The 16,774-nt window shown below is 34.8% G+C and overlaps 1 protein-coding gene and 1 long non-coding RNA gene across 2 annotated transcripts; both read right to left on the bottom strand.

Annotated features, from left to right (window-relative positions):
* Nucleotides 1-915: 915 nt before the first annotated feature.
* Nucleotides 916-6,431, bottom strand: LOC127872641 (prostatic spermine-binding protein-like). Its single transcript, XM_052415971.1, has 3 exons — nucleotides 6,353-6,431; nucleotides 1,738-1,857; nucleotides 916-1,211 (listed from the first exon to the last, which is right to left on the bottom strand). The coding sequence occupies exons 1-3, from the start codon at nucleotides 6,429-6,431 to the stop codon at nucleotides 916-918; spliced, it is 495 nt and encodes a 164-aa protein (XP_052271931.1).
* Nucleotides 6,432-9,922: 3,491 nt separating this feature from the next.
* Nucleotides 9,923-12,763, bottom strand: LOC127871676 (uncharacterized). Its single transcript, XR_008045501.1, has 2 exons — nucleotides 11,780-12,763; nucleotides 9,923-11,257 (listed from the first exon to the last, which is right to left on the bottom strand). It is a non-coding gene; the product is annotated as an uncharacterized LOC127871676 (long non-coding RNA).
* Nucleotides 12,764-16,774: the final 4,011 nt, after the last annotated feature.

Below are 16,774 nucleotides of genomic sequence, written 5' to 3'. Positions count from 1 at the left end.
GAGTACCCGGCGTACATTTATGTAGTACCCGAGCCGGCAATGACCAATCGAGCGTAATCAACCACACAGATAAAACGGTCAGAACACCACGGTACATTACTACATAAGAAAAGCATCGGTTTAAATAGATCTACACTGAAAAATGAGCTTGCCATTAACCAAAATATATCATTTATTTTATTGTACACTATTATTAATATAAACTACAATATATGTATTTAGAGACGCACACGGCTTAACCAATAGTTTCGTTAAAGTGGTAACTCGTGACGTAGAATTTAGAAAAAAATAGTGAATCAACAAATGTTATAATTTGTCTTTGCTTACACGTGATCTAAGTTTTGACCAGTAATTGCATTTTCAAACTGCAGGCTGTTCGTATGTTCAAAAGTGTAAATGTGCACAAGAGTGTTTCCTATGGCATTTCTTATTGGTGTTGGTGTACGAAAAAGTGGTCAATCGATCAAAACTGATACATAGTATATATAGTTAAATATCTAGATTGACCAAGTTGGCGATCCATAGATACACATGCATAAAAATTGCGGTTTCATTATACATATTAAAATATGACAAAGTAACTATCACAGAGTCTCATACCAGCAACAGTATATATTAATTTAAAGTATAATATATATACGTTTCTGTAATGTAATTTCAGATAACAAATAAACAAGGAAGACAGTGTAAACAAGTATGTAAATATGTTAATAGTGCCATGTATGTAATTATGTTAATAGTGTCATATGCAAAAAAAATACATGTTATTTCGCACCACGATCGACTTGATTGTCTTTTCCATTCCAGACCAATATATTGATTGTCATCTATATCATCATTTTCAATTGATTCATCGAATTCGTTATAATTATTATCTTCATCTCAATTTGAGTCCTCGTAAACACCATCCCCATCTCAATCATCGTCATCACCATCTTTATAATCTTCATTACCATCGTTACTTCTGTCATCTTTATTACCGTTTTCATCGCTATAATCCTCATCATCATCCTCATCCCTACCATCTTCTAAATCATCGTCATCTAAATCATCGTCATCATAATCATCATTAAGATCCTCATCAACATCGTCATCTCTATCATCTTCATCACCATTGTCATCTCTATCATCGTCATACCAATCGTTACTTCTATCATTATCATCACCATCGACATCTCTATCATCTTCATCAACATTCTCATCTGTATCATCTTCATCATCATTATCGTCATTTCGATCATCTTCATCACCATCGTCGTCTCTATCATCTTCATCAACATCCTCATCTCTATCATTTACATCACCATCGCCTTCTCTCTCTCTCTCTCTCTCTCTCTCTCTCTCTCTCTCTCTCTCTCTCTCTCTCTCTCTCTCTTCATTACCATCGTCACCCCTATTGTCTTCATTATCATCGTCATCTGTATTATCTTCATCATCATCCTCATCCCTATTATTTTTCATCCTTATCCCCATTTCTATCATCTATATTGCCATCGTCATCTCTATCATCTACATCACCATTGTCATCTCTATCATTTTCATCATCATCCTCATCTCTATCATCTTCATCACCATCGTCATCTCTATCATCTTCATCGCCTTCGTCATCTATTTCATCTACATCAACATCGTCATCTATATCATCTTCATCCTCATCTCTATCATCTTCATAATCATCGTCATCTATATCATCGTCATCATCATCCTCATCCCTATCATCTTCATCCCCATCATCACCTATATCATCATCATCACCATCAAAATCTCTATCATCTACATCACCATCATCGTCATCTCTATCATCTTCATCAACATCGTCATCTGTATATTCTTCATCACCGTCGTAATCTCTATCATCTTCATCATCAACATCATTTTTATAATCTTCATCATCATTATTGTCATCTATATCATCTTCATCACCATTCTCATCTCTATCATCTGCATCACCATCGTCATCTCTATCATTTACATCACCATCGTTATCGTTATCATCTTCATCCTCATCTCTATCATCTTCATCACCATTGTCATATATATCATCTTCATCACCATCGTCATCGTTATCATCTACATCACCATCATTATCTAAATCATCCTCATCCTCATCTCTATCATCCACATCACCATCCTCATCTCTATCATCAACATCAACATCGCCATCTATAACAGCTTCTACTCATATTGATCATATTCATCACCATCCTCATCTCTATCATCTTCATCAACATCGTAATCTCTATCGCCTTCATCAACATCGTAATCTTTTTAATCTTCTTTATCATAGTAATCTATATAATCTTCAACAATATCGTCAGGTATATCATATCTATATAACAAATGCACAACATTGTCATCGTCACCTCTATCATCACCATCATAATGGTCATCTCTATCGTCACCGTCATCATCGAAAATTTGCGCTCGTCTTCTTTATTTATGAAAACTTTGTAACGCCGTCACTATGCGATTACTGGAAATGACGTCATAGAAGGTTGATACGGTAATTACGTCATGACTTTATATTATTATATGCGTTTTTTTTGTTTTTCGAATAATGTCAAATACAGCAACTGATCGAACTTTCATCATATGTCATTCTTGCACTGAACTTTTTTCATCGTGGCTAAAGAGGCTTCCTGATATCATCTTGGGATTATTTAATAAGCATGGAATTTGAACGCTAATTTAACTTGCTTAATTCCGCCAATTTGGGAATGCAAACTTATTGCATTTGTTAAAGAAATATCAGTTAAGGATGTACACTTTTACAGTAACAAAACGTTAATAGTTGTATTCCGTTTAAAATGAATAGTAAGAATGTCTATTACACACAAAATACAACCGACAATAATTTTGCATAGATTTTTTATTTTATTTTATGCTTAGAACGTTATGTGCGTTCTTATAATATAACTTCACATGTATACATGTACTATAACTTTTTTTAATTATACGTGCGACGCGATAAACAATAACGATGTCGATCATAACATTGCGTTTATATACATCTATATACTTTGGACGAACGCAAGGGCCGATTTATGCAAAGTATGTAACGTGTTTTACGACATATTGTATTCACTTGTTGGTTCAGCGTTTCTCGCTTTCTTATGTTTTCAAAGTTTGATCATGATTTAATTGTAGCAAATCAGATCAGCGCAATATATTAAATGCATAGCAGTTACTGATGAATAATTTTCACTGGACATTACATACATTATCACTGATATGCTTTTTTGAGAATTTTAAAAGTATATGTTCCTTTAAAAGTACTGCATTTTCATAGTATATCTTAAACATGTAGTTTTTGTGGACATCAAGAATGAATTTCATCGATTTCGTATAAAATTTATAATAAAACCGGACACGCATTCTTTTAACGTTTTTACGAAAACCCAGTTCTCGGCGGGATGGATGCCGCGAGGTCGCAGACGGCGTCCAAACACCAAGAACGCACAAGGTGGCGACCGAACTATTGATACATCGAACAAGTTCAAATTAGACTAGGACGTTTGGAGATCTTTCGGCGTACTAGCTAGAATGCAGTAGGATCGTGAAATAAATGCCGAGGCCATGCATGCCAAGCAAGCTCACAGCCATTGTGTCGTATAAGACACGCCAAGATCGTAGTGTGGTCACCGTTGCGTCGCTGCCGATTATTGATTGGTTGGTTTAAGTCGCCCTTGATGTTCCGTCCTTTTTGGCCTTTATTGGGCTATCTATACGTCCGATACCGTCAGCAGACTCTGTTTACGTCCATTTGCATATCTCACGAGATGGTATAGGTTTCCAGACTGCTTTTTCAGCTCACACGGCCTTCCTACTAGGGCATAACGTCCAAATAGTGAAATCAATTTAACTAAAGTCTTCACAATTTGATACATTAATATTAAAAAATCATCCGCATTTACCTGTTCATACACGAAACGTGGAGGCTGTCTGATCGTAGTTAACAGTCGAAGCTCAACCGTCAAGGTCGAAGTAGAGCCATAGAAGACACGTCAAGAATGCAGTATGTACACATTGACATCGCTGATGATCGCCGCGTGAACTCCAATATATCGTAGTACAAACACATTGAAAACGCTTAGGTCATCCTTGGAACGTTTGAGACAATATTTGGCTAAACAATCATACACAACGAAAGCTGTACTTGCTATCATACCCACCCTGTATCAATTTTGTGTTAGAATACCCTCAAAAATGCATCTACGACGTTCCAAGGGGGGGGGGGGTGCATTTTAATCATAAACTGTTAATCGATTAGGACCGTTTGATTAAAGTCACTCAATAATTGATTTAACATCAGTTGCAAACATGTCATCCACTTAATCGTTAATTGATTCGAGTAAAAGATGACATTTTGGATGTAATGGAAAGCTTCGTTTTTCTACGACAGCTAAGGAACGCAACACAGACTGACATAATGTTTTATTCTTCAAAAATATAAATAGATTAATAAATGTTAAACTGTCTCGTATGTAAATGATGTGTATAAAGTGCTGACGCATGTTTTGTTCCTTAGTGCTCTGTAGTACCAGAAAATGTGATACGTTAAAACGTGCTGATATCATTTACTATATGATATTTGTTTGATTGTATTTGTTACTGTTTTAACATATTGGTAAATAAAAGTATTAAGTATGTTTGGTTCTTATTAATTCAAAAGCAGAAAGTAGTACGGACTTTAAGCAACATGTGCACTCTTAAACTGGAGGTGAAAATGTACTGCAGACTTGTTCGTTAACAAAAGTTTATTAAAATTCGGATGGCTTGAATTCCGGATGGCTCGAACTTTTGTTGCCGGTCCCGACGAGTTCGAGCCATCGGGTTTCGACTGTTGTGTTATCGGTCTTATTTTCTGATATTAGGTCATCGAGTTTTTGATACCAAGTCAGGATAATTATATAAAGCAATCTATGTTTTTTATATCAATAGTTGTGGAACAAAAACAATCACATTCTTGATGACAGCAAAAAGCATGTCTTGACAAGCTAGAAAATGCCCAGAGGGGAATCGGAGTCTTCGATCACACCATTTGTCACGGAAGCGCGGCACCACGTAGTGACAACCAATTAGCCTAATCTATTTTATAAGACCATCGTAACCGGGTGTTGACAGAAGGGATAGTGTTCTATCTGTAGTCAATGACAATACCGTTGATGAGGCTTTTTACTGGTTGATGAGACCAGTTCAGCGCACTCAGCCGTGATCGTATACTAGTTAGTACTACGCGTTGTGGCCGCGACATTCCAGGTTCGAATCCAGATCACTGTATACTCGCTGTCTCGGCACAGCTTAACAATTTTTTAATTGGTGCAACATATACCGACATATCGATGCCTTTTGCCTAATGCAATCCCCCCCCCCACCCCCCACCCCACAAAGGTTCACGGTCGACACTGCAGTCAAGAGCAAAATCCTTGAAGATCTTTTCTTTTTTATGTAACTTTTCTTTTTCGGCGTAGCTGTCGCAACCAGGTTTACACCTTTATTGACCATTAAATGAAGCAAATATAATGTTGGAGAAATTTTCCGCCAATAGCCTCGAACCATACACTGAAATGTTCGCTTTCGTTACAAATACCTACATCAATCAAAATAGAAAACGTTCTGTCTTTTCTTAAATATTATATGTTTGTAGGTTAGACAAACTATTGCAAAAATTGCCACTGATGTAACACCAACGATTGCTACCGAACTTTATGCCAATGCGTTGGGTGTCCTGGGTTTAACCTCCGTAACAACTGTTACCACAGGGAGAAGAGTGTTTTAACACGTCTTTTCCAACAACGGTTTTTTCATTAATTAGGAAGTATAGAGTTTCAAACATGAAATTTCTTTGAACTAAGTCAAACGCTTATTATTCTTTGTGTACTTTAACCCTAGGGAAAACTAAAGCTGCTGCTAAATAATCCCTTCGTGCACATAAAATACAAGGTCGTTGAAACCTGACCATTGGCCGATTAATTATACAGATATTCAGATATACTTATATAGCTGCACGGAGGTAGCGGCAATGATCGATTCGATAAAATTTTATATCGAGTTCAAACAGAATGCAGTGAACATTTTTTATTAGATTGATATTTGTTCTTTACAAACGCGGGCGTTGAATTACGATCTGCAATGTCGGAAATATGCATATGAGCCTCGTTCTTGGAAAACGCGACTTAATGCATTTGCGCACAGTGTTGTACCATATTAGCCTGTTTTTGTTTTTCAAAATAATAATTAATTGCTGCCTTATAATATTACAAATATTTATAGATAACATAATGTAATATTTAGACAATAACAAACTGCAGAGACGGGTCGGACTTCTTTGGTCGGCCCGCTTTCGACATACCAGTAACGGCCCGTGGGTCGCTCAGCCCGAATATAGACTTCAGATCCAGCTCATCAGCGTGTGATCGTTTAAAGACCATATCATCCTATTACCGTTCCAGCTTTCCCTACTTTAATGTTCATCGAATTGGTTACGTAATTTATTATGTATCTCGTGAGACGTAATTTCTGAAAACAAACACACCCGTTAAGGCTAGTCTCTGTGGATTTTAGGGACAGCATTTCGAACGTGGTAGTTATTTAACAGTTAAAAAATCGTCGAGCGAATCCGACACGTATTTCAAATTGTGGTGCGGTAATGCATATTGGAATCGCTCCGACTAGTCATTCGATTTCGTAAATAAGACAATAACACACGGTGGAGCTGGGCCGGGCGTCTATAATCGGCCCGCTGCCGACATAACTGCCCGAGGGCCTTTGGCCCGAGGGCCATTATTCGGCAAGGGCCGATTGTAGACGCCCGGCCCAGCTCTGTCGTGTGTTATCGTTTATATCACATATCGTTACTATAAATAGTAACAAAATGACGTCGCGAGCGGGCCGTTATTCGTATCTAGCGGGCCAATATAACTTATATCAGCCGTAGGGCCGATTTTTCATATCAGAAACGAATGGGATCGCGCGGCTTATACTGAACAATATGGCGTCCACATTCATTCTTAGCCATAAAGAAGTAAAACATCATCTACTGGTTATTGTTCTACTCACCGAAGTTGTGTTATAACCGTGTTTATTTTCGTAAAATTTAATTTGCTTCCACGACGAAGTAAATTCTGGACACATTTCTTCATCGCCATCCATCTTTTCCATTTAAAAGGACTGGATGTAAGCAGGCGATTCTTTGAGGATAGACATTCTTTGAGCGACTGACAAAAGAAGGACGTATTCATCAAAGAAATTACCATTTGAATTCAACATCGATTTCCTTCAAACAGTTAAAGAACCATTCACTGACGCTTATCTTAAATTTAGGCATAATTCATCAAGTGTTCAACAAAACATCGCGTTATTCGAGTCGACATTTTAACGAAATCGAAAATGCAGTCTCACCAGTTTCATTCCAGTTTTATATCTCAACACTGTTATTCACATTCATAATATTATATTAATCCATCGTAAACACACACACTAATCGTTCGATGCTTAACAAAATATTTAGGCCTAACTGTTAAATAAAACACTCCAAGTCCGATTTGTTGTTGTCCTAAAATCCAGAGAGTCTAGGTAGTTTCGTCATTGAAATGACGTCACATGAGGTACGTCATAAATTGCGAAATCAATTGAATGAAAAGCTGTTTTGTATAAATTTTCGTGAAGGACCAAAATAGTATTATATGTGATATTCATGCATATTGGAATCGCTACGACTAGTCATTCGATTTCGTAAATCGTGTTTTGGTCCGAATGATTAGCATTCGGTACAAATGTTTCCCCAAAATATTGAGGTTTAATATAAATCTAGTCATAGGGCCAGAATTATATAGAATGAAAGGCCACATCATTGTTATTTTATTGCTTTTAGCATGGGGTAAAGTTGTCATGAGGAGAGCGTGGTTAGTACTATATGTTTTTTATGACACATGTTTGGACGTACCAGGCCAATTTAGACTGTACCAGAGTTTTATTCCCATCCAAAATCCAATGTCGTGAAATGCGGTACGGAATACGAAACACAATTCTCTTGGAACAAAACCTGCCTAAACATATTTTTTTGTATTTTGATAATATAGAGGCCATTTCACAAAACAGAACTTACCAAAATATGAACATTATTAATTTGGATAAACAGCCGACAACGACCAATGACGCGTGAGAATTCCCTGGTACTTTTTTGTATATTTTCCGTATCCGGGGTACATTGAAGTATACTTTAGAGTAACCGGGCTACATTTAAGTAGTACCTGAGCCGTCAATGACCAATCGATCGTTTATAATTCTAATAATAAGATCAACTGTATTTAATTATTTTTGTACTTGAATTTATTGGGGCACGTGTTTATCACGGGATGATATTTTCCGGCACACATTTAAATTAAACTTCATTAAACAGAATTAATAAAAGTTACAAATAATTTATAATTAAATTGCTATAGTGTTGTGTGTGTTTCTCAAAATTATGGGCGACGTGCACTACCAATGCGTATAGGAATCGACCGTACACATTATGTATGACTTGACATCAACTGAGTTTACATCGCTGGTTTCCTAGAATGTCAATTAAGTTAGTTCAAAAGAGGTTAAGAATCATTTAGATACAGTTAATGTTTTTAGTAAATCATGAAAGGTAAAGTTAGTGCTTGTTTCTGAACTGTTTTCCATTTGAAAATCTTTGAGAAAGAGAAGTTATGTACCTGTGTACGCAGCTTATTTATTTACAGCATCTCCATTTGATGGGTATTATATTTATTTGGCCGATGAAATTTCATCCAAACTTTTTTATTCAATGAGTATGAGTAAACAGTTCATTGATTGCACAAATAAATCCTGCAATTATATAAAACTATTTTAAGTTGACAAATTTAACAACGTAAGTCTACTGGCAATATTGTTTACACTTAAAAATGAGCTTGACATAAAAATATATATTATTTAATATATTGTTCAATATTCTGAATAAACACTTGCACTATTAATAGACACACTAGGCTTTACCATACAATAGTTTCTAAGAGTGGTAACTAGTCGAATTTAGAAAAAATATAAGTGAATTACAAAATCTAGTATTTTGTCTTTGCTAACACGTGATTAAAAAAATATCAGTAATTGCAATTTCAAGCTGCGGGCTATTCGTATGTTTATAAGTTTAAATGTGCACAACATTGTTTCCTATGACATTTCTTATTGGTGTTTGTGTACGAAAACAGTGGTCGGTCGATCAAAACTGATACGTAGTATATAAAGATTAATATCTAAATTGACAAAGTTGGCATTCCATAGAAATCCCAAAATTGCGGTTCCCTTATACCTCCATAAATACAATATAAGTATTTATGCAAAGCATCAAAGGGAGTCGGTAATTTCAGTGTAAAAGGCACTCAATGAAGTTAAATGGAACGATTTTTTTTTTCTACTGTAAATATTAATATATTGGCCGATTATTTTAAACAAAACAGAAAAAGATACTGGTATAACCATTATCTATGATTTTGTGTAATAACCCCCAAATAACCATTATCTATGATGTTGTGTTATAACCCCAAATCACCATTATCTATGATTTTGTGTTGTAACCCCAAAATATTTAATAGTTTATTTATATTTATATATATTTATTTTATTTACATTGGTTTCCTTTTTTACCGGCATCCGTGTGCAGTTTTCATTAATGGAACAGTACTGTGTAGGTTTAAAAAAAATCTGCTTCATCTTGTAAGCGTAATTTCATATTTTTCTCAACTTCAAGGGGAGATGATTCTGAACTTATTCTTACGTTGCTCACTTACGACAGGGTTGAGTTCTCATTGATATGAAAACACTGTAAAAGTTTTAATGTGTTTACGACCCCCCCCCCCCCACCCTCCCCCACTCTCTCACACATATATTTCATGATCATAATATGAACCAAAAAAGGTTACACTAAAACAGCATATTTATTTAAACTAAAATGTCTACATCAAAACAAAAAGTTAACATAGAACACAAATAAAATAATTTAATTCTACTGGGGCTCGAACCTTGGGCCTCTCACATGTGAAGCGAGCGTGTAACCACTACACTACGGAACCGCTTGAAAAATCACCTTCTAACTAAGATATTAAAAAGTGACTGTAGTGTAACGGTTATCAATAAAGAAATAAACCGTGTAATCGCTGTCGTCTTGTAAAATTGAAAAAAATACGCGTTAACCAAAACTCGAACAGCAAAAGTCTGCGCTATTGTTAGGAAACCAAATTTAAATAAATATATTTTGATTATGTTTTGTTTTTATACAAAACCAAATAGTTTCACCGGTTCGCGTGTTTGCCCAGTTCCTGTGATCTTTTATTATTGCCCAATCCCTGTGATCAGTTATAAATTAAAAGAATTAGCTTGTATTATTAGCAATAATTGTTGTAGTAAATGTTATAGGCACAAATGCAGTACTTATTTACACTAATTTACACAAAAAATCACCACTATGCAAGATATTCTGACAACAAAAATATATAAATTCATCCGTAAAATAACTTCTCCCATAAGCGAAAAACAAAACGTATTACATACGAGTCGCCGCACTTCAGTGCGACGCCAATGACATAGTAATTATCACAGAAACACAAAACAACATAAGTATGTAACTCTTAGATATAAATCATATTTGGTTCATTTCATAAAAAAAAACAAGGAATAAAGTGTAATTACAAAATAAACAAGTATTTTAAATATGTAAAATATGTTAATAGTGACCTATGCAGAATAACATATAACTATCACTAGTTGTTTCGTATCACCATTGACTTTATTGTCCTTTTCCATTCCAGTCAAATATATCGTTTTTTATTATTTTCATCTCAAGTTCAGTTCTTGTAAACACCATCATCTCTATCATGTTCATAATCATCTTTATCATCTGCATAACCATCGTAACTTTTTCGTCTTCATCACTATCGCCATCTCTATTATATTTATCATCAGCCTAATTTCTATCATCTTTATAATCATCGTCATCTATATCATTGCCATCATCATCCACATCCCTAGCATCTTCATCCCCATCATTATCTACCGGGTATATCATCTTCACCACAATCGTCATCTCTATCACCTTCATCACCATCTTTTCTTTTATCATCTTCATCACTATCTTTATCTGTATCATATTCATCATCATCCTCATCTCTATCATCTTCATAATCAACGTCATCTATATCATCGTCATCATCAGCCTCATCCCTATCATCTTCATCCCCATGATCTTCTCTATAATCTGCATCACAGATCGATATTCGTATCATCTACCTCATCAGCATCGTCATCTCTATCATCTTCATCAACAACATTATCTAAATATTCTTCATCACCGTCGTCGTCATCATCATCATCATCATCATCATCATCATCATCATCATCATCATCATCATCATCATCATCATCATCATCATCATCAACATCATCATCATCATCATCATCATCATCATCATCATCATCCTCTTCCTCATCTCTATCATATTCATCATCATTATTGTCATCTATATCATCTTCAAAGCGTAAAACAAAACGTATTACATACGAGTCGCCGCACTTCAGTGCGACGCCAATGACATAGTAATTATCACAGAAACACATAACAACATAAGTATGTAACTCTTAGGTATAAATCATATTTGGTTCATTCATCAAAACAAGGAATAAAGTGTAATTACAAAATAAACAAGTATTTTAAATATGTAAAATATGTTTATAGTGACATATGCAAAATAACATATAACTATCACTAGTTGTTTCGTACCACCATTGACTTTATTGTCCTTTTCCATTCCAGTCAAAAACATCGATTTTTATTATTTTCATCTCAAGTTCAGTTCTTGTAAACACCATCATCTCTATCATCTTCATAATCGTCTCTATCATCTGCATAACCATCGTTACTTTGTCATCTTCATCACTATCGTCATCTCTATTATATTTATCAGCATCCTAATTTCTATCATCTCTATTATCATCGTCATCTATATCATTGCCATCATCATCCTCATCCCTAACATCTTCATCCCCATCATTATCTATATCATCTTCACCACAATCGTCATCTCTATCATCTTCATCACCATCTTTTCTGTTATCATCTTCATCACTATCTTTATCTTTATTATATTCATCATCATCCTCATCTCTATCATCTTCATAATCAACGTCATCTATATCATCGTCATCATCAGCCTCATCCCTATTATCTTCATCCCCATAATCTTCTCTATAATCTGCATCACCATCGAAATTCGTATCATCTACATCATCAGCATCGTCATCTCTATCATCTTCATCAACAACATTATCTGTATATTCTTCATCACCGTCGTCATTTTCATCATCATCATCATCCTCTTCCTCATCTCTATTATATTCATTCTAATTATTGTCATCTATATCATCTTCATCACCATTAACATCTCTATAATCTTTACCACCATCGTCATTTCTATCATCTACATCACCCTCATCCTCATCTCTATCAGCTTCATCACCATCCTCATCGGTATCATGATCATCACCATCGTAATCTATTTCGTCTTCATCACCATCGTTATCTTTATAATCTTCTTTATCACCGTAATATATATAATCTTCAACAATACCGTCATGTTTATCATATCCATAAAACAAATGAACTATCAACATTGTCATCGTCACCTCTATAATCACCATCATGATGGTCATCTCTATCGTCACCGTCATCATCGAAAACTTACGCTTGTCTTCTTTATTTATGAAAACTTTATGACGCCGTCGCTATGTGATTATTCCAATAACGTCATTTTAAGGTTTAAACCGTAGTGACGTCATGATGTTATTATATAATCGAAACAAACATTGGGTATTTTTATTTTTCAATTAAATGTTAAATACAGCAACTGATCGAACTTTCAATAAATGTCATTCTTGCACTGTACTTTTTTCGTCTTGGCTAACTAAGCTTACAACAAACAAAAATGTCTTGGAATTATTTATATAGCGAGAAATGAACGCCAATCGTACATGCTAAATTTCTGCCATTTTGGAATGCAAACTTATTTTATCCCATTTTCACCGCGACATTGACGGTATAACACGTTGTGGAATATACTTGCTTGTATTCAACACTGTGGAATATACCTGTCGCGTGCACGGACTACTTTTTAAATGACGTCATGCGATATGCGCTAAAATTAGGTCGATATTGTTTGGTTCATTGATCGAATTTTAAGGTCACCCATTAAAAGAAAATGTGCATATTTTGCAGAAAAAAATATATATGACATATTCACCAAAAGAAATGTTGAAATAAAATATAAAATTACACGATTTTTGTTTTGTTATTTTTTTTATTTATATTTACTTTACCACTGAATGATTTTTCATAAGAAACAAAGTCGACAAAACTTGAGCTTCAAAATTATACGACATTATTTAGTGTAATGTGCATTGTTTATAACCAAAGCATATACTTTTGACATTTAACTTAAATATTAAGAATGTACAACAAGCCATACACATATCGCACAGTTCATGAATAATCTGCTATGTTTGCTTTCCTATTTAATTCACGTTAGGCATAGAACTGTGTAAAGTATAAGATGGTAAAAATAGCACCACACTGGAATTGGGAACGTCCCATTTTTTACACGGGTATTTTCTACTCATTTATCTGTTGTGTACTGGAATGTTTTCCATTCTTTGTGTATTTATATATTAAATTATTTTCTCGTACAATAAGTGTATTTACCATAGATAAATAAAACATTGTGCAAGTTTAAACATAATTATGTTTGTATGCAGAAATCTGCAAATGCAACCGAGTTTACCAACGGCTATTATTAGATAAACTGCTCCGGTTCATTTGAACAGCAGAAATGTAGAGTAAATGACGTAGCGTGTGACGAAGAAGAAAGTTTATCGCGTTCATAAACTCATTTGAATAAAGTGATAGAATGGCATAAGGGTCTTTATTTAACTATGCTAAAATAATTATTAATGACCCTAGATGCAAAATCGTCAATTATTGAGTTAAATGGATTATTAGATGGATTTTAAAGGATAACTAAAGGTAAGATACTAGTTCTTACGTGTTTTGATTTTTGTTTGTACTTTTGTCGTTCCCTGTTCTCGGGGAAATGATTTTAACATGGGCGCCATTGATGCATCGGATCACACACGGCATACCCATAACATTATATAAAAAACACGTTCTGCGCGTCCTTAAATTCATCGTCCGAAGTCGGAAAACGTATTGCCCTGTATATTTTGTCAAATAAAGTGTCAGTCGCTGCAATTGTCTGTTTACTGGTCAAAATTGTCAAGGTCTTCGATAGCTAAAGAAACTTCAGCGTACAGTTTATTTAGTATTGACAGACCTACACAAAGTCGCGCCAGTCAAAAATCATAAAAAGCGACATTTAAAGTTATGGTAGCCAGAACTAGGTCGTCGATGGTGTACATGTATGTTGACATCGACAGCATTTTGTCAGGAGCAATCGCCGCCATATTGGATTTTTATCATTTTCTTTCGAAAATAAAATAAATTATAGTAAAGTAAAATCTTCTTTTCGCGGTCGTAATGTGTTAAAATTCGCATACTGCGTTAAATTGAATGTAGGCATATGGTGATATTTTTACTTGTTTTACAGTTTGTGTGTGAATTTTTTAAAGACTATTTTGCGTACCAGAACAAATACATGTATATCACTACGCATGGTTACATTTGTTAGATTTTAAGCGCTTTTATGACTGAATTAGAATTATTGTTAAGGTTATTAGATCTATTTATGTTAAATGTCACGTTGAAAAAATCAAATGGGATAAATAGAATACTAGGATTAGCGTTGAATACAGAGAAGTTTATGTTGCTCGGCTCGAACACCGAAAGCGCTCGCCAAGGCTCGCGCTTCCGGCGTTCTAAGCCTCGCAACATAAACTTCTCTGTATTCAACGCTAACCTAGTATTCTCTATGAATTTGTTCAACACATACCAGTTAAGAAAGCATACTTTTTCAGAAACAACACCTTATTAGTTGTGTAAATTTAGCGTCTAAAATATGTAAAAATAATATATATATATATATATATATATATATATATATATATATATATATATATATATATATATATATATATATATATATATATATATTACATACATAGCTTTACCGAACTTGCAGATTTGTTTTAAAATTATATTTTAGAATATACTTTGCTTTCTAATAATGTACTAACTATTTTGTTTAGATTATACAAGGGACGCGAATAACAATAACGGCGTTTATCATAACATACAGTAAGTGTTTATGCTTATATATCTACATGTATCTTTATATAAATATCAGTAATAATTTTCGTGTCATATGAATTATAATCTATGGTTAAAGTCCAAGCTTTCTAATTGTAAATTTCTGAAGTCGGCAGTCATTAGTAAAACGTGTTTCGTTGTTGTTGTTTTCACTGGAGTGCCGACAAACCTATCCTGCTAGATACGCTGAAAAGAGAATCGGAGTTGGTGTCTCAAGCTGTAGAAACTGAAAATGTAATTTGCAATGAGTAAAACTTGCGTCAGAGCTTTAACATGAACATTCGTTGTTCTATATTTGATATACAAATATTTATATATAAAATCGATATTTTGAATATATAAACAAAAGTGCAACGATGATCACAAAGCGTACATCAGAGTTAAAGAAGAACAAAATCTGGCTAAGATTTGACCTCGTAGCCTAGACTTTGACTTCAGTCAATTAAGTTTGATGTTATGCGGTGATTGCGATAAAAATAAAGGCCTGTGCATGACATCCTAAAGCATAATAAATTGAATAACATTGTGATTATTGTAAAATCATCATCATCATCATCATCATCATCATCATCATCATCATCATCATCATCATCATCATCATCCTCATCATCATCCTCATCATCATCCTCATCATCATCCTCATCATCATCCTCATCATCATCCTCATCCTATTCCTCCTCCTCCTCCTCCTCATCATCATCATCATCATCATCATCATCATTATCATCATCATCATCATTCTTATTCGGAACTCCGCGTACTGGTACCATGCTTGGACAGGGTTGCGCCCAAATACTTGAAGCTGCTCACTTTTTATATATTATTGCCGTGAATGGTGATGTCTGTCATGGTGTTGGTCGTGCTGTTCACAATGATCTGCGTGTTCTCCGTCCTTACCTCCATCCCTTATGCCATTGCTCTTTCATAGAGTATGTTGGTGAGATCTTGAAGTTCACTGCTGGTGCAACCAATGAGTCAACGTCATCAGCCAATCTCAAGTTGGAGATGGGTCTTCCGCCGATAGAGATAGAGATGTGTTGGTTACGGGGAGTCTCCTGCAATATATTTTCAAGAAAAAAGTTGAACAAGACGGGAGAAAGCAGATATCTCTGATGGACGCCTACTGATGTCCTGAATAAGTCCCCCTGGTGCCTCTTGAGAAGTACTCCACTGCTGGAGTTCTTGAATGACTTGCACCAGTCCCGTCATTTTGAATCCTCTTATAACATACCATAGGCCATCATGCCACAGGCGGTCATAAGTTTTCTTAAAGTCGATGAAATTATGTGAGAGATATCGTTGGTTTTGCAGGTATAAGTGGTATGATTCAATATAATGTAATGAAACTAAAACACCCTTTCCGCTTCAGCAGGGAGCCACAAAAACGTACAAAAAATTGTACGAGAGAATCTCTAGAATCATTTACTAATTAATCGCCGACAAACATGTTATAAACTATTC

The sequence above is a fragment of the Dreissena polymorpha genome, chromosome 3, assembly GCF_020536995.1.
Source record: "Dreissena polymorpha isolate Duluth1 chromosome 3, UMN_Dpol_1.0, whole genome shotgun sequence".
Lineage (NCBI taxonomy): Eukaryota > Metazoa > Mollusca > Bivalvia > Myida > Dreissenidae > Dreissena > Dreissena polymorpha.
Note: the sequence above shows the minus strand (reverse complement) of the source record. Positions and strands in the feature narration are given on the sequence as shown.